Genomic DNA, 26,663 nt, shown 5'->3' with positions numbered 1-26,663 from the left:
TACCGGAAAGGGGTCAACTCCCAAACGCGGCCGTGCAGCACAAACCACCGCAGAACTGCGCTTTTTAACCAATTACTGCTGTTGTGGTTTATTAAGATGTAGCGTCACGGCAAGGGGCTTTCAGTTTCTGCTTGTGGGATCACAGGAATGCTTACTTCATCCTGTATTGTGTTAAAAAAACGTACTTTGGCACAGATTTTCTGAACCTAAGCTGTCTGCAAGCTTTTTCCAGCTTTTGGGCATAGAAGGATGGCTTTCATTTCTACAGCAGGCTATTGAGTAAAACAAGCATGCAGGCAGGCTCAAGAAATTTGAGGGCATTTCCCATAACAGCCCCAATTTTCATGTGCAATCTGACCAGATTAATACCAGACAGGATAATATAAACTGCTACATAAGTATGAAAGAGCACCAGCTTCCTCCTGGTGGAAACATTCTGGTTTATACACATTTACGACTGTAACATTTTAACAATACATATGGCCCAAAGTGCTCGCCAAAGAATTTGTTTTTCAAAAATATAGAAATAATCACATGTAAACTCATGACAACTGCAGTCCTTGGAAAAAGGCACTTTTCTCATCATTTACTCGTTAAGGATCTTTGCTGACATTTCCATGGTTTCGCGTAGCTACCAAGGACTTCTGGCTCTAGCAGTGGAGGATGCTAACAAGCTACCAATCCATGATAACCCACGAGTCCTTGTCCCTCAGAATGAAGTGAAAAGCTAGTCAGGTTCAAATGACTGGGATAACATGGAGAAGCATTGAAGATTTCAGTGCATCAGACTGAAAAGCAAACAAATCCAGTCCCAGGTCCTCATACTATTTTACATGGTCAAGTCCACTCTTGTATCAGTGTTGTGGGTAACGGTTCTGAATGATTCATTTTACTCTAATATAATGTTCTACTTTTAGGCTAAAGCATTAGCTGTTAAGGGAGTTACATGGCCTTTCCTGACGCACAGCCCCAGGACATCGAGGTCCCATCAACTGTGGTCGCCAGGACCTTCTTCTTTACAAAGTCCAGGTTGGCCAGTTTCCTAATGACCAATCAAGGCCCCTTTTCAGTATCTGACCACCCTCACGGTGAAGATTTTTTTTTCTCTAACAGCAAATTTCTTTGCTGCAACTTGTAGACTCCAGTTAAACATCACTGGAAAGTGCAGTATTTTAACAGTGCTTTGTTTTTCCATGTCACTGTCTTGACCTGAACAAATTGTATATACAAATACTATAACAACTTAATAATAAAAAGTGAGTTTATTTTAGAAGGAAAATATAGCCATTATAATTAGTACAAAAATAACGAGAAGTCTGCAAACACCACACATTCTTCTACCTTGTGTTTTATCTTTATATAAAAATATTTCCAAAGACCTTTACAATAAACAATCTATGCTTAGTCCTTGATCACACTATACATATTTAGTGTTTCACTGATTAATTTGAACGTATAAGCTGAGGTCCAGAGCAAACCATCTCAAGGTGTCCACTTTGTAGCTGGGAAACGAGTTGGAGAACATCTAGTTCGAGCCCGTGAAGTAAGCTTTTCTCTGAGCTGTCTGACTTGCGCCATCAGTTCCCACTCTTTGCGTGCCAGTTCTTCTCGCCTTCGATCTAAAGACATTTAAGTGCAAGAGACTCAGACTTAATATTTCAGCTAACAGTTCTGCATAGATACCATGAACTCTTACTGGAAAACAAATAACCTCTGCATGGAAGCACTATGTTTCATTCCTTAATACTATTGCATCCAAGACAGCCCTAAAACCTGCAAAAGTGAAGAGCAATCACTCCTAAGTTCTTTGAAAGTGGTACCAAGGCTGTCCTATTTTTTGTTACTGAAAGGTCAGATCTTGACGGGGTGCTGTGACAGGTCAAAAGATAGATGTTTCCCATTGCGTTCAAAGAGTTTTGTACATAAAGAACATATGATTTTAAAATGCACATTCACTGGCCATAATGGCAAGGACAGCCCAGACTAAATGATTCCAGACTAGTTCCTGACTATAACTCTCAGTAAGATGAAAGACAGTTCTACATCTTCTCAACACCCTCAAATTATAAACAGTTATGAAAACAGAAAAAGCATATGTAAAATGATCAGGTCAGAGTGGGACTAAACTAGAGTGAGGATATTCCTACAATGGGACACACCTCAGGCACTCCCTACCTGTGCTATTCCCGGCAGCACACAGATTTTTTTCAAGTGTGAAATAGAATACAGCAATAAACTTGTTCACCGTCCACTAAACACCTACACAGTTAATAATGACTCAATCACCTATCTAGGTGTTCCAGTAACATCTGAAATTAAACATGAGAGGAAGGTCCTAACTCAGAAACTTACCATGTGATGATGACTCTGACACAGATAAATCATTCAGACAGACGTTTCCAGGCTTTGGCACCTGCTGGAATCCTAAACCTGTCTCTGTATGTCCGGCCTTTAAATCATGCAGTCTCTCTGTGGGAAATGGAGAGAAGGCTTCTTTGTAAACTGTGTTCAATTTTCTAATAATTTTTCTAGCTTGAGGTGAAGTATTTCTTTTCCAGAAAGCAAAGCTAGAACAATCACTTGCTCCAGCTAATGGCAAGTCCAATTTGCTCAGAATCAGAAGTCAACAGTTTCAGTATATGGACCAAAGCCATGTATCACTGCATTTTACTGTTTCTTCCTATATAATTAATCAATCTTCTAACAGATGGGTCACTAACTTCAAGCAGAATATGGCTACTCATACTTGCAGTTCTAATAGGAGACACCCATTTTAATAAGGCAGTTGCAATTTACTTCATATTAAAGCGTTAGGCAAATTAGGGCAGTGTCTGAATAAGTTTGCCCAAAGCAATACTAATCATCTCACATCGTCTTGTGTGTGCCTTTGAGAGATGGGGGAATGCGATAAATCTTTACAAAGCCATACAAAAGCAGCATTCAAGAAGAATGTACTGGCTAGTCCTGGAAGTGAATACTTTTTTATTCTGTGAACAAACACTCAGCAAATTCACTTGCTGGTAGTTAGTTTGCTTTTCTTTAGATTATTTGGCAGAGGATTTCTGCAGGATGAGATTCTGTGATTGGCTTAAGCTGATCTAAGACTGTGCTCCCACTAAAAGTGCCATTTCCATCCCTCCTCCCTTTGCTCTTGGTCACTGTTTCCTCTGTGCTGGCATTGGAGCTCAGGCAACTATGGGGCAAAGCCCGATCAGTTCCCTGATGCAACTTAAGTCTAGTCCTACAAAGAAGGACTAACGTGCACCTGGATAAGCAAGTTGCTCTAACCAGTCACATAGCCTGGGAATGCTAGATCTGATGCAAGAGGGTATGCAAACACGTGTCCAACACAGGAAGCAGGAGGAGAAACGCCCCTTCTGATGGCAGCCTACAAAAGGGCACTTAGAGAAATCACAGGGGTTTGAAAAATCCTACCTTGTCACAAAAAAGAGATGTACTTGCACAAACATGACATAATGGGGATAAAGGAGAGGAGATAAAAAGAGAGAGCTTGTACTCTGTCCTGTGTTCTTTACCTGCATGTAGAACAGCCAGGGGAGTATGGAACTCAATTCTGCCAACTCATTATCTGATGGGAAACAGCTAGGCTGGGTTGGAGCGAGACTAATGTCAATGGGACAGTACTTCAGTCTGAAAGATCTAAATGCTGGATAGAAGACAGCTATGGTGAAACTGCTTTTATCTGTATGGAAAATTGTTATGTTTCTATCATGGGAAGCCCAAACTGTAGCCATCTTCAAGTTGAAAAGAGAGTTACAGGTTGAGGTTTCTGGTTTGATAAAAAAACCTAGTGCAAACTACTTTATATCACCTGTTCTTCTGTATACCCAGAAAACATTACATAACAGTATATTGGGAGAAAAATTATCTTCAGTTTTGGGGATGCATGAGGGAGTCACTGACAACCAAAAACAAAACACAGATTCCCAACTATACACAACAGTCAGCTTATTTTCTAGACGTGACCATTTATATGGCTGCATCTGATGGATATCAAAGAGATTCCTTTCCAAGTCTGCCCTTGTATATTGGGTTCATGAAAGGATACTGCCAAAAAGTACCTATATAAAGGAGTTAAGCCTGAGTTTACCCCTAACATTAGACACTTAATTTGTCTTCAGTTGATGAATCTGGGTTTCATATCAACATCTAGTGTGCTGATACACAGGAGAACTGCATTATCTATATGCTCACCAAAACAGCCATCTTCTTTTTGCAGCTTTTCAGCTAATTCTAATGCATCATTCATTTCTTCTTCTAAAAACTGTTTCCTGTGTTCATCTGCAGCAGCAGCTGCCTTCTGCTCTGCCTCCAGTTGAGCCTTTTTCTGTGCAATTTCTTGCCACTGCAAGACAGATATTCAATATATATTCAACAGATGTGTTACATGGAAAAAGCATCAAGTAAATCCATCTGAATTATTATAGATTACATTTCATCCTTAAAATAAAATGTACACTATGACATTGAGTGAGTGTTTTCTTTTTTTAAAAAAACTTTTTCCTTTAAACAGCTAGAGAAGGGAATTAGGAATATGCTTTCCTAAATCTAACAGATCCTCATTGATTTTCTCTAGTGCTTCTAGAAAATTCCAGCAGGAACAGGAAAGAAGAGTCCTTACAACAAAATATTTTTGGTAAACACCTTTCAGCTTTATGCTACTCCATGTGATGGGCAAAGGGCAGTTATACTTTTGATGGTCCCATATAAGAATAGAAATAACACAAATACCTTTTTTTCTTCTGCCTCCTTCAGAGTCCTCAGCAGTTCGGCTTCTTTTACTCTGTTGTCATGAAGGAGCTTGGCTATTTCTTTATAATGCTCCTCACGGTCCTGATCCTCACACCTTAGTTTGTGCAATGCTTGCATCCTCCAGTCAGTGTCAATGCATTTCTGCTCTGCTTTGGCTAAGTTTTCTTCAGCTGCCTAATAAAACATGTTTCTTATCAGGAATGCATTTACTTTATTTCAAGCACATGGCCTTACATATAAATAAGTGAAGATCTCCAGTCAAACTGAGGTGTTCTCCAGCATCACCGTTAGCTGTCCTTACTAGGAGACTGAAACTGCAGCGACACTCCTCCACTCGTTACGGCCGGTTGTTTTCTCTAGAAGTACTTTCTTCTGCTTCTTTTTCACCCTTGTTATTCTTTCACTTACTGAGGGTGCTTTTATTTTCTCTCTTGAAATGAGGCATAAACTCCCCCTGTGATTTTGGGGATTTTGCTTTCCCAGCATGGACTTTATCTGATTTTCAGGTGCAATTAACATCAGATTGATACCTGAATGCCAATATTTCCACCCACATCCATCTGCTTCCAAAAATTGGAGGCTGCTTACAAAAATTCAGACCCATATGCTTATTTCTAGCCAAAATATAAATGCAGATGCCAAGCATATGGGCAGTGGGCTAGCTACAACTATTTTTCCAACTCTGAACAATTCCTAATGTCAAGCTGTACACATTCATTATTGTGATCTAGAAGACAGATTCTACAGTTGAATTTCCTGCCAAATACTGCCAACTGCAAGTTCCTTTGAGGGCTTACTTTTGTTTTGTTATGGTTACAAATAAAACATGTTCCTTAACAGGAAAATAACTTAATGTGAAGAGCACTCGAATCTTATTTGGCATCATAACTGCTGGAAAGTAAGGAAAAGTTGAATATTTGAGGCAGGCCTACAGAAATTCAGTATATATAGCTGTTTGAACACTCTAGTCAGATTTTTGAAAAGCTCAAATGCAAGATAAAAACAAAACTTTAAACACACCAGCATTATCTATTAACATAGACATCTGGAAAATAGCTTTTAAAAAATATTCTCATACTTTTACTAAATTACTACATATTACCTAGTTAATACACTAACTTCCAAAAAATACATGTTAAGACCCAATGGGTTTACCATCTGAGCTTTCTGTTTTTCTTCCTGATCTACTTCCACCAATTTCTGAACAAGACGATCTTCCAGATCAGCCTTTCTTCGACTGGTATCTCTTTCTCCTTTCATTTCCTGCATTACTGTCTCTTGATCTTCAATAAGATGCTACCAAATACACAAGCATAAATTATAGTCACTGAACTACTATCTCGTATTTGTAATTCTGGTTCTTTAACATTTATTAAAACTTCATTAAACTAGTATTTGAATACACACACACATCTCATCCCACTGTATACCATAACCTATCATAAATGTTCAAGAGTGATACTCCCTGCTGTTTTATCTGCTTGGAATTACATTAGGCCTGAGTCAGCACAGTGGTCTCCCAAGTTTATATTGATGTAATTTCACCCAGGGGATCACAATAGAGCATAACAGCAGAACTCCACCACAAGTGAATAATATTCATCACAAAAATATTCTGTACTTTGATGGCATATTTAAGCCAAAACCTCAAAACACTTTACAAATATAAATCATGTTTCATGGTACAGAGACTTGTCATAAACACATCTGTAGCTTGAATAAGGAGCTGATTTGCCAAAACAGTATGGATTAGCGGTAGATCAAGAAACAGAATTTTAACTCTCACCACCTTTTCTTCACATTGATCTCGGAACATGTACACATTTTTTTGCAGACATGACCCCTTCCCAGTCGTGCTGGAATCCATCAAGCTGTGTCAGCAGGGTACTGAAGCACAGTTAACATATATTGTCTCTCCACAGGCCTTCTAAGTTTGAATATAGCTCCTCACTAAAGGCAGTAAAACAGCTTCCAGTCACTTCAGGGCATGGGCAGAGAAACCCAGTCTATAGAGTCTCTTGTGGGCAGACATATACCCTCAGTTAGTCAAATAATTGCTACCTTTCTAGTCTAAAGAGCATGATCACTGTAGGACTAATTTTCTTAAACAGCTGACTTTACATATACTATGGAGTATAAATAAGGTTAGCCCGGTTTGCATTATGTAGCCACAATACAGCTGGCTGTGTATTTAATAAACAAGCACTTAAGGAAATTTAGCTCAGATTGTAAAAAGCCATATGGCCAAAAGCTTTAAAAAGTCAAATATAAGAAGAAATACACTTTAAAGTAAGGGGTAAGGTATTTTGGAAGACCAGTTCTGCATGCATTCCAGCTGGATCTACATGCATGCAAGATGGGCATAGACAGCTGTGATTTCTAGACATTTAACCTACCATTTCTAATTAAAATCAATGTTATTAAGGCCTTCTATTGGCAGGCTTGCTTTTCAGCCACTTATGATGATTAACTCATATTTAACTTTACATTTAAACAATATTTATTGATTTAAAAATCTCTATTACTAAACAGGGATCTCTCTGAATCATTAAAATCAGCATTACACAAAAAATGGAATCTTCTTTAGGGAGATGATCAACAAAGACATTTGAGAAAAGAACTACACCTTCCCCACAATACATCCATTCCTTTTTGCTTAATTATGTTGTTGACAGTTAGATATTCTTTGATCAGCTACATCAATCCGTTATACTGGTTTCTCCAGAAAATGTAGATATATCTGGATACCACAGATGAAAAGGTGGGAGTTTATGGAATGATGAACATATTGTTACAGACTTCTTTCTCATTTAAGTGTTCCTCACTTCTCTTAACCAGATGAGCACATACATACAGATTGCAGCAACAAAATGATTCCTTTGAACAGGAGAAGAACAAAACGGGGAGGATATGGGTATTTTCTCCCAGAAGAATGGATAACAGTAAGTTCTCCTAATGCTATTATTAACAGAGAGTTTATTCTAAAAACGGTAGCAGAGAGGAAAATTAAAAAAAAAAGACCCACTTCTTTCCCCACATAGGCTGGTTGAACAAATGTGACCAAATCTGAGAACTGCACAGGAATAACCATTAAATGTAAACGTCTGTATAGTTTCCTGTACTTACCTGTTCAAAAAGCTGTCTTTGTGATTCAAGTTCCATTTGCCGTACTTCAACATCTTGAGCAGCAGCAGCTGTTTCTTGCTCTCTTACAGATGCCTTGAGGAAAAAAATAACCCATGAAAACACAGTAAAGGAAAAATTCTTGTCCCTAACTCCCCACCCCCAAAACAATAAAACGTCCAAATCCCAAGCCACATCCTACCTCTAATCTCTAGCTGACTTTCTATCATACCATAAATAGTGGAAAATAATTGATATCAAAAGTATAGGGCAAGATGGAGAAAAGATACAGGAATAGTTTTGCATTGAGCAAGTCATCTTAGGGAATTATCAGGCTTGCAGGGCACAGCTCCTGATCTAATAAAGTGTCTCCAAACCCAGAATGCTTGGGAGGACAGTACAGAGATATGAAAGAGGCCAGCTTGCATCTGGCAGGACCTGTGCTGAGCTGCAGCTAACGAATCTTACAATCCCCTGACTGCCTTCCTACACAAACACTCACACAGCCACACTGTGCTCTGCTGAGATGCTGGAAATGGCCTGCAAAAAATCAGTTTGTGCCCACAAGGCTCAAAAGCTCAGGCTCCATTCTGCGCATCCTCATGCCACAGTGCCCGAGCTAATAACCCTGCAGGAGCAGAGCCAGCTCTCTCCAGAGGCAACTGGTGCCTCTCAATCAATAGCAGAGTTAATTTGCAGTCTGGATATACTGCCCACAGACAACTGAGAATTGACTAGTCCTTTAAGGAGCTCATAACTCAGCACTGCCAATATACAGATGAATGTGGCTTTTCTCAGGAATTCTGCCAGTTAAAACAAGCTAGTGGAACATAGCAAGTGCCAAAGTAGACTGTTAAATGTGCATTTACTACATAAAGTAGTCCATCTCATGCTAAATATATCTCTGCTCTCACAAATCACAGTATATCAACTGGAATTTCAGTGGTGCATTTTTGATTATTTACTTTTCCTGACAAACCTTCAAGAAAAGAATTCCTTGAGCAATACTACACCTTTCTTGCAATTTCATCATCAAGACGTTTGAGTTCCATCTGTCGCTGATCTTGCTGATATTTCAGAAAACGTTGTCTTGCAGCATCTAGCAACTGCAGTTCCTTTATTTTCAGTTCTCTTTTCACAGCAGCTAGTCTTCAAAGCCAATATAAACACAAACAAGGGAATTTGTATGTATAGAGAGTCAATGTCAAAGAATACAAGCTTGCACTGCAGTCATGTATTAGTTACTATGAGCTAATCTCTAATTTAAAATGCTCAGGGCAGATGCTTTCCTTCTTGTAAATGAAAACTGGACCGTTTACAGACAAAATTGAAATCATAGACACATGGAGGTCCTTTAATGGCAGTCTCTCCCAATTAACCTTTGAAAACCTGTGTTCTGCTACTTTCGCACTATAATAAGCAATAATTTAGTACTGCAATGATCCAGAACTGGACACTATTCCTTAGAATAGTGCCAGTGTCCTGGTACGTCTTTCTGCACAAAATTATTACTCATGTTTATTTGTAAAATATCAAACTGCTTCCAGGAACAGAATCACAATCTTGTGAACTAGTTTGCAATGAAAGGCCCACTGCTCTCTTTAAAAAAAACCCTACTCTGTAAGGAAACATGAGTTCAAGAAAAATACTACTTTTAGTTGATCTAACTATGGAGATGTCAAAACTCTTTTCATAATTGCAGAATGTGTGGACTACCACATTAGTTTCAGTACTACGAGAACTCTTTACTCTGCAACTGATACACAGTTAAAACAGTCTTTTTTCTAAATCCATTAGTAATGGAAGAATGTGTACAGGTCATTGATATTGTAAAGGACTGTTATGTTTGCAGTGTGAGTCTGTCCACAGCGTGAGTCTGTCCACAGTCTTAAGTTAGTGTGCAAACACACAGCAGTTGGCAGCCCAAGAGCAGTCACAATCTGAAGAGAGCAGACAAAGGCTGGGAGCGGAGACAAAAATATGAAGTGACTTGGCCTCTGATCTGCTGTATTTCCTTGGGCAAGGCAGTAATACAAACCAGATCACTTCATTCCCATACCAAAATCCCATCCACCAGACCGCACTGTTTTCCGATATTATAATTTACACAAATTAGTGGTGATTTCTCCTTCACTCATGGTTAAAAATATAATAGCAGGGTACTGTAGCTGGGCCCCTAATGCTTCATATATTATAGTACCTCTGCCTCTGTTCCGCCAGCTTCTCTTCTTCTTCCAGCAGCATTTTTCTCCTCTGTTCTTCAGCTTCTTGAAGCAGTTCTTGCTTCCGATACCAGGCTTCATCTTCTACTTTCCGTGCCTGTGCTTTAGCTTCCAATTCATGCACTAATTGTCTAAATGGAAGATACGTTAACATATAAAGCCAGGTATCACGAAATTACTTGATTACTTAGAAATTGATGACTATACTAGCAAAGAATTGCTGAAATGTGATGTCATGAAAGAGCATGGCATCCCCCCTATCTACTGATAAAAGCATAAAGAAGAGCTACAGTACCAATTGTTACAAACAGGGCATCGCAGCTGAGTGCAGAAATGAAGCTTCTTTCTCATGTTCTTAAGGAAAACGGATTTCTAAAGGTGCCATGTAATCATGGTAATTTCAACGGCAAGCTGGTAACTCCCGGCCCTTTTACAAAGCTAGACATTACAAGGCTAAGACAGATCTAGGTTCTGACTTCTAAGCTTTCAAGTGTGAAGACTTTAGGCCAAAAATTTTCTGAGAATTAACAAACACTTTTGGTTTAAGATAAGACTGTCAATTTAACTTAAAAACACAGCAAGCCAAATAACTCTTAACTTTTGTAGCTATTTAAGTCACTGTCTCCAATTTTTCTTAATTATTTTCTTCCTTCTCAAGCACATATATTAAAACAGAAAAAGGGAACTATATCATATCTATCTGTCCCTCCCAATTTGACATTGTCTTCAACTTTCCCATTAATACCTCTCTCGTAAGTATTCAATTTCATCCTGTCTGATCCTCTCTCGTTCCTGAGTTTGATAATCCACAATGAACTTGGGATATTTATTAAATACAGGGTACTGCCCTTTTGTAAGTGGTATGAAGTCATCAAGCATACGTTGTGGATGGATATCTACCGGTGTAGATTCCATAAGATGATAAGCTTCTTTAATCACGACATTAATGTCCAGGTTGTTCCGATGATGAAAGAAATACTGTAAGAGACATGCTTCTATTTACATTCTACAAAACATTAAGCAAACTTTTAATATGCCTTGTAGGAACAATTAGGCAAATTAGCAAGCTCTATATTCCAAATGTGGATTAAAAAAGAGGTTATCAATTTAGCCCTACCAATTAGTAAAAAATCACTGGCTCAACTGACTTGATCCAAACCTCTTCAAGTTCTAAAAGCATCCTCTGGTTCTTTTTCTTCTCTCCAAATTACATTTACATAAAAGATATGGGAAGCTAGGATGTGACTTTAGGGTAGTCCAACCACCTACACAGCCACTTCCACCACTGGATAAATCTCAGTGACTTTTGATCTTTAAAAGAAAATCTGCCCACTGATTATTGAAGGAATACGGCAATAATGTTGCCTGTGTGATGTCTGGCAAACTGATTGCTCAAAAGTACATTTTCAAGTGGGGACCTTTGTTTGCCTATAAAGTTGTCATCATACGAAAAATGCTCTTCCTCTCATGTAAAGCTACATGTAAGTTCTTGCTTCAGAGAAACTCAAATAATATTGCTAACTCTGCAAATCTGAAGGCAAAATAATGAAATAAGACCATAACAGAACTACGGTATTCTGTCTCCATATAAAGTCAGTTTTAGATCCCCAAATAAGAGGCAGAATAATCTTGTGGTTGATCAACTTTCCACATTTACAAAATGACTTTTAGTGGCATTAGAAACCTTGTGAAAGCTTAAAGATCTTCATATTATATGAAATTGCAGGAAATTGCTCAATATTTTATTAATTTATAGTACATTTGTCAGGTACTAGATGACATTGTTCAGACATGCAATAATATATCAATATGGAATTGAAACATTTCTTTTTAACCTCCATAAAAATAGATACGATGTTTTACACTTTTATGTAACTACAATTTCAGATGACTGACTTAAATTGCAAGATGCTTACCTCAAAATCCTCTGTTTGATTACAGTGAAGCAGTGGAGCTCTGGAACATATAACATAGGCAACAACAATCATTAGAAAGTATGAAGGATGGTTGGAGAAGATATTATCAAAGACTTTCAGCCATTCTTCTCTTGTTAGAACCTCAGAGAACAGTGTTTCTAGAAGAGGCCAGGCATAAACCTACATTATTTGGGAAAATTAACAAAATAATCCATTAGTGGAATTTCACTGTTCCTTTAATTAGAATAATATGAAATTTTATTGTCTTACACTACAAATTTATTTATTTATGAAAGACAAACTGGAACTAAGCCAGAAGATCTGAAGGTAAGTTAATCACTCATTATAAAGATTCTCAATGAATAGGAGAGCAAATATAAAGACTTTTTTTATTTCTTTGGAGGTATAAATATTCCATTTAGATTTGCAAAGCTAAAATCATCCCTAACGATAAATATATATAATTCTGGCATTGCCTTATTTACTAAATTCATTCATCACACCTATGTCCACCTTCCAAAAAAGAAAGAAAAAAGTAAAGATACATTTATAATTCAACCAGTAATTTTTCAAACAATATGCACTTGAAAGCAAAGGATTTCTATGAACTACAGTAGCATGCGCATGAGGATTTATCTTCATGCAAAAGGAAAAGCTGCTGGAAAGTGATGAGATATTCTTCATACCCATAGGAGCAAATCATTAACTATTACTTAATGAAAACTCCCTCGAAAAAGAATTATGTCAAAATAGAAGACTAGTGCACTATCATTCACTGCAATGACATTTTATATACAAAATTTGGCTAGAATTTTACCTGTGAAGTCACGTTGTATTTTATCAAATGCTGAAGCAGTTCTTTATCATGATGTGCCAAAATATTTTCCACCATACTAAGGACATTAACTGGAGGATTGGGAAAATACTCAAACCAGTGCTGACAAAAATTAACTACAAGAGAAATAACATAATCCATTATAATCCAGAGTGACAGACTCCTGACAATGCTTAGGTTTGATTACAAAAGCTGTGAATTTTTAAAAGGAAGTCTTTGGCAGCAAAGCCTATTTAAGATACTCCCATCCCTCCTCTTCCCTACAATACATTCCTAACCCATTCCCACAATACACTGTTCCTCTAGCTGGACTGGCGCAAGTTTTTGTGTCGGTACACTGTGAATCAGACTCAGGGACTAGTCTGGTTTAAAGATAAAGTGAAAAAATTCTGTGTGCTGTACTTGGACTAAGTAATTGGAGGGCAGATGGGAATACTTAAAGCAGTTTTCCTGTCTCATGAAACTAATGCCTGTATCAAGTAATTTTTAACATAGTAAGAATAACCTCTGTAAACTTGGATACTTAGACAGTAACAGCATGTGTTTGCAAAGGGGCTATGTATGCTTGGCAGCACATATCTTCCATAGACTTAGATGCAGCTGCAACAACTAATTTAAGTGCAGAACGCTTTAATTTAGTATGTTTCTTCAGAAGACAGCCATTGCCATCTTTCAGCCAAATGACTAAACTAGAGTTACCACATGGTTAGGACAACTAAACACAGTAAAACTTTTTAAAAGAGATCATTCCCTTTTGATTTGCAGGGTTTTTTTTTTTTTTGACTACTCTTTTCTCATATCTCACATATAGATTTTGGTTATTCAGTATGATACCACAATTATGCTAGATACATTTTTTTTTACTGAATAGACTTTAAAAATACAGCTACACTGCTAAGTTTTTGCTAGAAACAGTGCAAAGGAAGGCTAATATCTTGTTTTGATTTACAAACAAATTTTGGTTTTAAAACACACAGCTAGTACATATTAATTCCTGGTGAACACCTTTAAAAGAGAACCTCTGGTGACCTCTCAGGAAAGACCTCATTCAGTTGATCAAGAAAAGCTCATTTGCACAAAAATACTTTGCAGCATATTGGATTTTTAAACATCTTTGCTTACCTACTACAGTAGCAACAACTTCAAAGCAGATCAGCTGGTTGTTCTGAAATAATTTTATGAATGGGAACGCTAGCAAAGGAATATAAGGTGTCTCACCAAAGATAGCAGACCAGTGAGCTAGAGCTGATAAGGTCCTATATGTAAAAGCAAGAAGAGGAGTAGAAAACACTGGTCCAAAAATGAACAAAAATATCATATGCATATTATAACCATATAGAAGACTAAACTTTCAATACATGGATGCTGTATATACAAGCTATAAAAGGAAAACTGCATTAAGGCACTACTACTTCATTTTAGACTTTCATTACAGCTGGTTCCAGCTGGGAGGTACACTTCAGATCAGTACATGAAAATATATGTTTACCTTTGTAAAACTCTCAGCAGTTTCCTACTTTTGATGGGATACTCGTTCTGAATATGCACAAATGCACTGTGGGTGCCTTTATCTATTAGGTTACTGAATGCTAAGTGGTTTTCAGGAAGTTGTAATAAGGAGCGCCAAACAAACATCCTGCAATTAAAATGCAGACTTAGTCAAGATACTTCTCTTTCATAGGCCAGGAAGCACAAGCAATTTTATTTTATGCAAGCACAGGCACGCACACAGACGTACCTGTATTTTGCTGGATATTCTCCAAAACCTTTCAACAAGGCCTGCAGACGTTTCTTGTTTAATCCACCTGGCAACTCATTCTACAAAACAGGAAATTAACAATGAATGTATGTACGGATTTCTGCTTCAAAATCTTTTTTCTTTGTGTTCCAATTGATGATAATAGCCAAATACTGAAGCTCCTACTATTATATTTTAAAAAACTGTAAGGTATACTGCTGTTGCATCATTCTGGATATTTTAACAACAACATTCACTGAAGTCACATTCATACTGAAGTCAAAAAACAGCTGCCAAATCAGACCTCAAATGACTAAACTATATACCATTAAATGATAGCTGTAGTCAAATCATATTAACATAAGGAATGGATCATTTTGTGATGAATGCTACTGTAAGGAGAATGTATATAAGACTCAGGATAAAGAAACAGAAGACAGTATAGTGATGAGAAAGGGAAATAAATGTAACAATAATACACCTCCTAAATAGTAGCAAAAATTATACGGTTTCTTGACAGATGTTTTAGGAGTGCGGTTTGCTAGCAGAGAAGCAGAGCGGTTTTAACAAACATCCACATGGGGTTCTAGCGACTTGAACAACTTCAGAGATACCCCTGAACTGACTAGGGGAAGGGCAAGGGACTGCTCCACAGCTCTGGCTGTGTCACATAATGCAGGAATACGTGCTAAACACTGAAGGAGAAAGGTGCTAAAACTCTCTTAATCCCCTCTCTGTTCAAACATCACAGTCAATCAGTGCTTGAACTTGCTTTCTAAAGTAAGCAGCTAACTGTTTTTTGCAATGAAATTCAAATGCTGCACGCTGGAGAACAGAATATTTGCAACTTCCTACCTCTTTATTTTCAAGTGATGTGTTTATTTGTGGTTTCAGCGATCTGGTTTGAATTTTGTTTCCTCTGGATTTCCAAGGGCGCTCTGACCTTCCTGAAGTCACCCTCATCGTAAGTTTATTTGTCCCCAACTTGCACGTGGACCAATCTTCCACTACTTTGAACAGGGGTGGTGGAGGCTAGTATTAAACGAAAATTACTCAGTTAACATCTTGTGCGACAGCCTAAAGCTCGCTCTAATTTGATGTTTACGCTATTTTATACGCCATGTTCTTGAGCTCAATAGCCATAGCAGGAACAACAGATACACATTTATAACAGAAACAAAGATATATGGACTGCAAACCCCAGAATAGGTACACAAGTGAATAAATATGCTGTAATAAACTAGAAAGACTATGAGAAGGTTTATGTAGTTTCCAAACACCAACTCAGTTATCATGTATATTCTTGTTTAGCAACACTAAAATATAACTGGGATAGTACAAGTCTATCATGTATTCAGCTAATTTACTTTAGTGTGTTGCTTGACGTTACTGAAAGATTTTTCTATAGCACCTGGTAAAAGAGAATACAAAAGACCTTTACAAACTTTAATTAATCTTCATTGTCAGGTAGGTATTAATTCAATTGTGGAGACTGGGAAAGCAAGTAACAATTCCAAATCATGTCAACCCAGCTGCAAAAGTACAAATGAAATGCATGTCTGACTTGCAGCCTCATACACGCTCTTCCTCAGCTCAAACTCTTATTGTACAAAGCTGGTTACTTCAAAGACATGGTGATTAAAGATATATGGAATCCTGGATTTAGAAACTTGACTCCCATTAATAAATTACTTAATAAGAACTGGTATTTAGAATGTTTGTGATTTAGGAAGGATTAGGAAGATGACTGTGCCATAATGATGTATTCTAGTATCTAATAACACAGTAAGAAGAACAAAATTGCAGTTAAAAAAAAGAAAGACCATTTGTGCCAGCAGAACAAGAAAGCATCAGCTGCAAACTATTTCCTGGAAGAAGATGGAGTAGAAGCAGCACAATCCTCTTATCTCCACCCCTGCCCCCCCCATCATTACAAAGAATAAAAATGGTCCATATAAATTGCTGTAGAAAGAAATCCCCCCTCCCCCAACCTCCTGAAAACAGAAACACAATGATGTACTTTAAAAACATCATACTAACTGACAGGCTAAAATAAATATGAAGGGAACTCTACAAATCTTTATTTGTAGTTTTAAACACAGCACTCCAATACTTTTAAACCAATGACATTGGCAAACTATTTCTGATATGAAAATCTTGTAGACAAGTATGTTTTTTAATGGTATTTCCTGCTGTTATAAGAAATGTAAAACACTACCTTATTTAATTCTTGAGTCAAAGCTTGGACACTGTATAAATTAAGGCTACCATTTTCCATTACTGATGCAATATACCGTCCATTGGGACTAATCGCTGCTGTACTAATTCCCTCCTCATGACTCCCAATGTCAAAAAGAAGTTTGCATGTTTCTATATTGATAAACCTCATAATATTGTCTTGACTTAACACGCCAAGGACCTAAAAGATAAAAGGATCCAGCAGTGAATATTGACAATGCAAAACAAAGAGGAATATCAAAATCAGAAATTACACTCCATTTAGCTAAAAAAGAGAGTGAGCAAATACTTAAGAGAGTAACTTTCCTTTGCATGGCAGGCTGCCCATCCCCTCACTGTCCCCAAACCCCCCTGAAAGTACAAGTGCTGAATCAAATAAACAAATATGCCAGTCTTAAGCTTTTTAAAAAACTGACCTGATTAGAGCCCCCATCAAAACTGTCAGGGAGGAATTCCAGATGGCGGACAGCCCGTACTTTTGTAGGCATCTGGATTATTCTTAACAGCTGCTTGGATTCTAAACACCATAAGTGAAGATGATTTGATTTTCCACCAGCTACAAAAATCCGGCCATCTCTGGATCACAAACACGGCAAAGTTTCTATCAGAATACTATTATATTAGCTAAAATAACAGAGATCATACATTTCCTTCTATACCCTTAGCTCACTTTTGAATCCATCATTATTCCTCTCATACTGTACTGAAAGAACAAAACAGTTCCTAAATGATAAAATTTGCTTTTGTAATGGAGAGTTTAAACTTTATTTTAGTAATAATTAAAAATCAACTTAATTTCAGGTGCTATGGGACTGGAATATAAACTGATGCCATTTGTTGCCGAAAGGATCAGTCACAGAAGAGGTCAAAAGCTTATCATAATATATAGCTCAGTACTTCCATAAAACATTACAAATAAGCAGTGAAAACCTTTTTACAAACTACAACTTTTGTAGATTTTTGTACCCTCTTGAATGTTTAAGACAGCAATTTACCTGGTAACTGCAAAGACCTTATAAAGCAATACAGAACCTTCTACTGGAGTTGGCAACTGGTATTTACAGTGAAGAGTATCAAATTCCCACGCAAAAACAGAGTTATCTTTAAAACAGCTGAGGATGGTGTTACTCAGTGGAAGAAAGAAAACCTGAAAGAATATGAAGACAAAAATGGAATAAAATTGTCCAGAATGTATTTTTTAAATTGGACAAAACTGAACGACAGAATAAAATACAGCAAGAAACCACAACAGTATGGATATTAACATCCTGTAACTGCATAATGCAGCTGCACTGCAAGGCTGAGATTCCAGGGATGGCAGGTCCCCTTCCCCTGCTCCAGTCAGGCAGGCCTGCCCTCCCTTGCACTGGTTCAGAACTTGTATCCTTTGCTAAGCCAGTTTAACTCACTGAAATGACAAAGAATTACTTGTCTTTTCTGTTTTCTTTTTTCTGACTGTTAAATTGACTTGTGGGGGATTCTGATGAGTGGCAGAGAGGGCATAATATAAAGGGTAGCAATAAACACCCAGGAGCAGGAAGAAAAGGGCTCTTTTTCAGCACTGATGGGTTTTGAATGGCTCACTGCATCTGAAACATAGCTTCAGCTTTCAAACAGCACCAACAGCCTGCAAATGAACTCCATTAAGCACTTATCTTTACACTTGAGCTCTTTAGGTTTACATATAACTATTAAATTTAGAAAAAACATTGTGGGCAGTTTAGCAATGTATTCTTCATCTATGAAATGCAGTTTTTGCTGCCAGGATGAAAGAAAACAGTAACAAAAAGGTTATAAATGTATATTTTTAATTATTCTGAACATGCTTATTGTATATATGTAATTTCTTTCCATAAAAAATATTTGAATTATTTAAATGTTTGGATTTCATCAGATACATTCCTGCTGAATGGCAAATTACTGGTCTAGATCAGAGGTTCTATTTTTGCAGCAGCACATGCAACTTCTACAAATTCACTCTACCCACAATTTTGAAGGTTAAAGTCAAAATATAGTTCCTGGTATCCGAGTATTGAGGGTCTGCCTGAAGGATTCACAGGGTGAGATATACTGTCAGTGCTATGAAGAGCAGAGTTTTGTTCTAACTGGTATCTTTGGTCCTTGAAAAATCTGTAAATCTAGATATGTGGGATGTGATTCATCTTGCCTAATGTTAGTGACTAAAAGTTAGATATTCAGCCCAAATTAGTCACTTGACAGTGACTGAGAGAAAGTTACCGGTGGGGTGAGAGTCACCTCAGCTACCATAGTCATTCATATTTAGATGGGCTGAGTTGCCCTGTGGAGCTGCCTGTCCTTCTCCAGGGATTCTGAGCAAGTCCGGACAAGGAACTGAGAGCAGATGCCTATCATGCAGATGGATGAAGTTAGGCAAAATGATTTCTACCTTTTCTTATTTCCTGTTCTCAAAAAAAGTCTATGGGTCGTTCCAACAGCAAGTGAAGCCTTAGGAGCAGTTGAAAGTTGCTATTTTAATTTTTGACAAACTGGAGTATTGAACAGTTCCTCATCTTGTGCTTTATTCTAGAAAGATAACACAAGCTGCTCACAAGCCACTGTTGAAAAGTAGTGATGCTTTGAAAATGGCCATTACAAATATCCTCTCTTTAGCTCTTCTTTCCTATTTGTCTTTTTTCATCTGCCATTCTTATAGGGTGTAACTCTCTCTTTGTCTTTTCTAATTAGCTTTGCCCCTGTACTGACAGAACAGAAGGTGTATGTTGGACTGCAAGCTGGGCTTACATGAAGAGACCACCCAAAGTACACTGCAGGGATTGGTGGGAAACTACCAGGGAGGCTCATACGGCAAGTGAGAATGCCACTTTGGACACTGAGTGTCACCAGCTACAGTCTGATAATAAATCTGATCTTTAATTTGGCACTTATCTGCATGTCTTAAATCATGACATGGGAGTAAACATCATTATCTCTGTTTTAAAGACAGGAAAAAGAGATCCAGATAAGTTAGATTATTTGCATGAGGTCATATCAGGAATGGTAGAGACAAAACAAAACCACAGGCTCTTCATTCCCTAAACAGTGATTTATTCACTGAACCAGTCATTACAGCTTTGGTTTAGAAGTTGTTTCCATATTGAAACATCCTGATCCTACCAAATTCCAAGAGCCAACAAGAATGCCCTCACACCTAGCCTACACAAAAAAACATATTGAGCATCAGAAAAATTTTATCCACCAAATAAATGCACCCATCTCTGGCGGGAAGATGTGACCTGCACTACAGAACAGTTTTAATAAAGCAACAAAAAATGTAAACATAATACCCCATGGAAATTGCTTGGTGACTATTTCAGGTTGATAGAATTTCTGCCTGACCTAGAATATGAAGACGCTCAAATGTTCTTTGCAAAACCAGCATGGGAATTTTGGCGACCAATTTGACAAGAACTTCAGTTTGAAGTGGTGTTTGTAAGACTACTCCCTGCAGTGCAGCACGTGTAAGCAATGCTCAGGGACAGCTTTGGAACTTGCTGTAGTACTTATGCCAAGGTTTGACATTTGGTGGCACAGGCAGACCTATATAAAATAAGCATAATGCTATGGTAGACCTATTTAAACCACTCCTCGACACAAACATACCCTTTCTCATTCCCTGAGTTGTTCTGGCCTAAGTGTCTTGAAGCAAACAGAACCAAAGTAGTCAGTAGCAGTAATTTCTTTCTGCTGAGTTACTTTTCAGCTTTGTTAGCTCCCACATTCAATGCTGGCATGGCCAGGGCACATAGGAAGGGGAGCAGCTTTGCAATAAGCAGTTGAATGGGGTGGGTGGTAGTGACTGTTTAAACTACCATTATTGCCAAAAAACTCTGTTGAACAACACCCTTAGGTTGGAAAGGATTTCTAGAGGTCCTCTGAGGCCCCCCTCCCAGCTCAAATCCAGCCTAGTTTTCAGTATCTCCAAAGATGGAAGTTCCTTAAATGTTCCCAGCAGACCTGCATGACTAGTGTGTTGTGATTCCAGGGGTCTGGGCGATGCGACAGAATCACAGTTAAGGAGATATGCCCAAAGAACAGAAAAGATTCAGCTGTACTTTTTAAAGTATTTCCGAGTACTGTGATTTTAATATGCGGTATTATTCTCACCCAGGTATGCTTGTTTCATGCTTTGGCAATTGCTCTTTACTCACCTTCTGTATACCCACAGACTGACGAACATTCAGCTTTCTTTTTCTTTGAAAGGTGTCCAAGTCCCAGAGCTGTGCTGTATCAGGGGATGTAGTGATGGCGTACTTGCCTGAGCCATGGACAGAGATGGAAGACACTGAAGAATCATGTCCTCTCATCCAACTAACTAGTTCTTTGGTTTCTGTAGGAGGTGATGAAAAAAAACGACAAGGATCTGAAAGTCATTCAAAGCAAAGCAACTACTGCTTTACTCTTTACTGTCAAGATTATGCAGTGAAAGAGACTTTTAAGCATACCTGGTATACCTCTGTTCACCACCAAAATCCAACAAACAAGAAACAAAGGTAGCAGCCTCCATATAGTTATTATACCTTACAGAAACATAACCTTCTCCTCATCGCTAAGTAACAGATTTTGTAAGTTATTCCTTACACAGAAAGCCAGCTTGCACAGACTTGCTTAATTTAGCCTAAGATCAATCTTGAAAAGCCACGAACACTGAGATTAGATAAATTCAATGTTTTGTAGGCAGATTTTCCAATGTGAACACCAGCAGTAATCTCTAAAAGTTGAGACTGAATGTTCTAGTTAGAATTCTACACTTGTTTTGACTTGCGAGCAGTATGCATGAATGATTATGCAGCTATTTACAGATGCAAAGAAGGAAGACTTAATGACAACAGGTTATGACTATAGAAAGGCAGAGTCAGAAAGCAACATCTCATTAATGCTTTTAGAGTGCAAAACATTTTTAGGCAGTGTATTGCATATTAAGGAAATGGTTTCTCTGACTGCATTCTCTCCCTCTTGTGACTGCATGACCACTAATCTTTCCTCAGCAACTAAACAGTATTTGTGGCAATTATACTATTTACATTGGGTAGTTTGCCTGACAGCCCATGGGGTGGTTCCAACTGACCTACTGCTACGGCATCAAAGATGGGAAATGGCTTTTGAGGCAGCTCATTAGGGCTGTTATCACATGGGAGGAGGACACGGGATTACAGGGTATAGCTTCTAAGGTAGTTTGATGGAACCCTCCAACTGAGTATTTCCTAATACACCTCTAAGGACAGTTTGCCCAATACTGACTTACGTGGAAAGTATTTATAGTATTTTAAAACATTCTTCAGTATGATCTGGCATTTGGAAGCGCAACCACACAAACATCCTGATTAGCAAGATTTCTCTAAATGCATCCAAAAACTAAATTTGGTCTTCCTGTGAGAAAGTTATGGGAGAAAAAAAGGACAGGGGATTTCAGACCGCATCTCCTACTCTTCCTCTGTTTTGGGAAACAGTGTTAGTTAAAATCTCCACCAATAACATCAGACTCAAACCTTCAAATTACAGATGACTTATTTCTACTGCTTTTTCTAAAGATTTAAGTCCACATGATAGAAGACACTACAAGTGTACTTTTTGATAAGTTAAGACTAACTTATGAAGAATAAACTGTCAATGCCTTTCATCATTTAACTTCTAATCAAGTCAAAAACAAACATGCCTGTGATATTAATTTTAGATGTCACTTTTGAATAAGGATACAGATTTACTTGCATACTCACAACTACTCACAGTTCTTTTAGTGTATTGTCTTCTTGTTTAAATATTTTTTTTCTGCAAATAAAGTTTAAAGCTGGTTCAGTTGCAAACTCTAATACACTGACAACTGATTTTGTTTTGTTTTTACACACCTTGTTATAGAAGAAGCATATATGAATCTGTTTTAGAAAAGCTAACACATACAATCTTGATCTTATACTATACTTCACTTAAACAGAAGCCTGCGTGACTCAGTGGAAACAAGAAGTTGTGATGAAGCAAAGGGTTCTTTACCCATAAAAGACAGGACTATAATCTTTTTTGTTGTTGTTTCATAAGAATACATGGCATGTAATACACAGTAAGACTTCCACCAAAAATCTTACAAATTGGAGGCTGAAACTAAACCTATATATGTTTTCATAACAATCCAGATTTTTACAGAAAGGCTTTAAATTTCTCCCTACCTGTATCAAAACACTTAATGGAATAATCTGCCAAAGCCACAAGAAATTCTGTCTTCCTGCGAAGATTAAATGCCAAAGCAGTACAAGCCTGCATTGTTCGCTGGACAAGGTTGAACCTGTTTTAAAAAGGATGTTCTTATTGCGTTAGGAAACTTTGGTTCAGAACGTCAAGTAAAATAATAAATTAATCAGTTTCAACATATTTCACCAGGAGAAAAATAAATTAATGTTAAAAAAGGGAGCAAAAGAAATATAGAAAACAATGCTCATATTTAAAACTCAATAGTATAAAATTGAAAAGACTGATTCATGTATTTCTGCAAATTACAATACTAGATTTAATTTATTGTAATTCGTAACTCATTATGAATTGATCAGTACTATTCACAGAATAACCTATTTCATGTGGTAACATTTAACTGATCACCGAAGATCTATAACATTGATGTCTATTCAGTTTAGAGTTACAATCTTTTGATTCTTTAGAGCAGCTAAATCAATAAAATAGTATGTAGGGAGACTACAGGAGACAGTGGCTTGCAGTTTCAGCTTTAAGTAAACTACCATCTCTACCAGGCATGTTACAGATTCAAGACGATGAAAATGTATTATTAAAAATAGCACTGATTGGTTGATACAAATATTCTTACCTGTTTCCATTCAAGTCAAAAACATATATATTTCCTTGGTGGTCTCCTGCAAGTAGAGAATCTCCAGAACTATCAAAAGCCACATTCAGAAAACGTATTGTCTTTGAATGATATCCTGTGGCACTATGAATTATGTTTACTATAGCTCTGTGAAGAAAGGAAGCAAAATGACCATGTTTTGAATTGTTTCCTTAACATGTATTTCTCCAAGATCTAGAATTAAAGCATTTCTAGAGTACGGTTCTACAATTCTAATCATCCACTGTCATCTTTGAAAAATCTTCCTTTGTGAAAGAGCACATATTTCTAACATAAAAAAACAGACTGAAGTACTGACTTTATTAGAAGGTAGTTAGGAGACATTATGTAAAGCAGACGGGGGAAATCCACCATTCCTGGCCATTTTATGAGGCTCCTAGTTACACAACTGTCATTCATATTATTAATGAATAGCACTAACTTTTATGCTGACGTATTGCCTATCAGGCTCTTCACTCTCCCTGTAAAGAAACAAGCTAGAAAACTGAAAGGCTATGAGTCATTACAACTAACCACTTAGGTCAGACGGGGAGCAATTCAGTTTTCATACCACTTCTTTCTACAGTCTTTACAAGTGTGAAGCAAGCCATTTTTTATCATTTTAATCTGAGATATCATGGAACAAAACTTGCTGACAATTTTTAACACTCTAAACTTGTATCACTCTGTTAGCAGAGGGTGGGGCCAGACACGGAACAGCAGCCCATATTCAGAGTAAGTCATTAGAGGAAGGTTGGTCCAGGAAGCAGGACATCACTCTAAAAACATGGGAGATCTGCTATTCCTGGATTTCTTGGATAACACAGGGCAAACCACTTATTTTCTAAAACTACCTGAATGTAAATTCAGAATCAAAGTAAATACCTAAAAAATGCACAGATATTGGGATGCTGATTAAAGGCTACCAGGCATTTGCAGCCATTGATTGCCAAGAGAGTAGAATATGCAACCCAGCACCTGCATACAAACTGTTCGTCCACACTAGAGACAAAACTAATTGAACCTCATCCTGCTAAGATTATTCTCTTCTGGGGTAAAAGGGGCCATAAAAATAAGATTAGATGGATGTTAAGCTAATTTGTTATAATTATATTATAATCATACGATAACAGGCAGTATCTTTAATGCCACTAAAAAACAAAGTATGACTTCCATTTTTAAAAACATCCTGAAATGAAAGCACTTATCACTATAGTTACAGCATCTCCCAATACTTCCTCAGAATGGTTCTCTGCCTTTCAAAAGTTCCTCTGCTACTAAATTCACTTAGGAGAATAAAAATACTAGTTCATGGAATTGCATCCAGACTTTCCATGCCAAGCACTATACAAGTACTAAAAAAATTGCATTTATACGGTTCTTTAGCTTGGGCTGGATCATATTTTGACCTTTTCCCATGTATCATGAACATTTTAAATAAGCTCTCCAGGGAATCTGCCCACGGTAATTTGGTTAACACAATTAAAAACAAAAGAAAAACTAAATTCAGATGATTTTGATATTCACAAGCTCGAACTAGTTAGAATGGGTAACTGCTACAATATTAGCGTTCCTCAGTCTTGGGAAGATATTATTTGTAAACACCACAATCTACGCGCATCTCTGAGGCCAGTGACTCAACAAGCGTAAGCTTTTATTTATCACTTTAATAATCTAGTGATCTTCTTTATCACAGATACGGTCTGCAAAACCATATAATCAACGATGTAGTTCAACCTCCTGCTTATAGAAAGGAAAATCTGGAATGCTTGCACTAAAAACTAAGTATCCTAAGACTGCCTATGGTTTTGCTAGCTCTCTGATCGTTAAGGTTCTAACCTATAAGTAGTCGCTATTTATAGAGCTGTTACACTGATAATTTATGAAGACCACTGAAGCTATGTCTCTTGCTTGAATGGGAGCTGGACCGTATGTACAAATGCTCCAGGCATGTCGCAGAACCGCGCAGGCTGGGAAGGACCCCTGCGCCTCCTCTGGTCCAAGCCCCCTCAGAGCAGGGCCAACTTCGAAGCCAGACCAGGATGGCCAGGACCTCGTCCAGGCCAATTCTGGTCCTCTCCGAGGATGGAGATTTCACAGCCTCTCCGGGAACCAGTTCCAGTGTTTGACCACCTTCACAACGAGAAGATTTCCCTACTCTCTAACCGGGAATGCCGCGGCTGCAGCTCCTGCCCGCTGAGGCTCGCTGCGTGCCCGCGGAGCGCCGCGAAGCCCCGGCGCTGCCTCCGGCGCCCCTCCCGCGGTGGCGGTAGCAGCACGACCGCCGCAGCCTCCCCTCCCCCAGGCAGCGCCCTCGGCCTCCTCCCGCCTCGCCGCAGCGCGGGAGGCCCGGGATGCGCAGCGGGCAAGGGAGGGAGGCTCCAGGGCGGAGCCCGGCCGCGACGGCCCCGCCCGGCCCTCGGCGGCCGCCCGGTCCCGCCACCCCCTGCTCCCCGGCGGCCGTTACCCCTGCCGCGCCGCCGGCTTGGGCTTGCGGTGCCAGACGGGGCCCTGCTCGCGGCCGCCCAGGTCGCAGCGCTGCATCCTCGTCGCCTCCCCTCAGGCCGCTCCAACGGCCGCCGCGCGCGGACCTCCGCGGGCAGCGCCGCGCCGCCGCGGCAGGGGGCACCGCACACATGGTACGGCCCGCTTTCATGTTATCAGTACGGGGCAATGGGAAGGAGATGGGAGGAACCTCCCCTCTTCTCGGCCTTGCGGGGAATGGAACAGGCCACTCGGCCCGGGAGCCGCGGAGCCTGCCGGGAGTTGTAGTTCCCGTTGCGCGGCCACCCCGAGCCGGCGGACATGAACACGGGGAGGGACACATCGCTGTCAGGCGGCCTGGGGCGAAGAGGCCCGCTCCTGCAGCACAAGAGGCCGGGAACGTGTTGTTAACAACCTAAGCAAAAGCCAGCAACGTGTGTAAGTTGGGACTGGAGCCTCAAGTTGTGCGTCCAGCCCGGCAAGGATG

General features: G+C 38.7%; 1 protein-coding gene across 4 annotated transcripts; it reads right to left on the bottom strand.

Annotated features, from left to right (window-relative positions):
- Positions 1-1,243: 1,243 nt before the first annotated feature.
- TBC1D31 (TBC1 domain family member 31) lies at positions 1,244-26,334 on the bottom strand. 4 transcript variants are annotated; one of them, XM_026110119.2, is made up of 22 exons: positions 26,160-26,331; positions 23,675-23,821; positions 23,025-23,140; positions 21,015-21,193; positions 17,841-17,992; positions 17,262-17,421; positions 16,826-17,026; positions 15,463-15,639; positions 14,608-14,687; positions 14,359-14,505; positions 13,992-14,125; positions 12,852-12,985; positions 12,035-12,214; positions 10,864-11,096; positions 10,097-10,249; positions 8,910-9,045; positions 7,900-7,992; positions 5,929-6,069; positions 4,753-4,947; positions 4,216-4,366; positions 2,353-2,469; positions 1,244-1,619 (listed from the first exon to the last, which is right to left on the bottom strand). In XM_026110119.2, exons 1-22 carry the CDS (start codon positions 26,234-26,236, stop codon positions 1,483-1,485), a joined length of 3,240 nt encoding a protein of 1,079 aa, XP_025965904.2. In that variant the 5' UTR covers positions 26,237-26,331; the 3' UTR covers positions 1,244-1,482. The 4 variants fall into 4 exon arrangements, with proteins under 4 accessions (XP_025965904.2, XP_025965905.2, XP_064363907.1 ...); XM_026110120.2 differs by having other exon boundaries at positions 21,015-21,121; XM_064507837.1 differs by lacking the exon at positions 5,929-6,069 and having other exon boundaries at positions 26,160-26,334.
- Positions 26,335-26,663: the final 329 nt, after the last annotated feature.

This window comes from Dromaius novaehollandiae, chromosome 2 (assembly GCF_036370855.1).
Source record: "Dromaius novaehollandiae isolate bDroNov1 chromosome 2, bDroNov1.hap1, whole genome shotgun sequence".
NCBI lineage: Eukaryota > Metazoa > Chordata > Aves > Casuariiformes > Dromaiidae > Dromaius > Dromaius novaehollandiae.
The sequence above is the reverse complement of the archived record's forward strand: the minus strand, read 5'-3'. Positions and strand labels throughout refer to the sequence as shown.

What these genes read in the sequence shown, in the direction of transcription:
- TBC1D31 (XM_026110119.2), bottom strand. Translation starts at nt 26,236, where the DNA reads ATGCAGCGCTGCGACCTGGGCGGCCGCGAGCAGGGCCCCGTCTGGCAC. An exon ending in AGTTGTTGCTACTGTAGTAG is followed by an intron (nt 12,986 to 13,991) that starts GTAAGCAAAGAT and finishes TTTCTCTTGTAG; the next exon opens with TTAATTTTTGTCAGCACTGG. An exon ending in AAAAGAAGATGGCTGTTTTG is followed by an intron (nt 2,470 to 4,215) that starts GTGAGCATATAG and finishes CATTTCCCACAG; the next exon opens with AGAGACTGCATGATTTAAAG.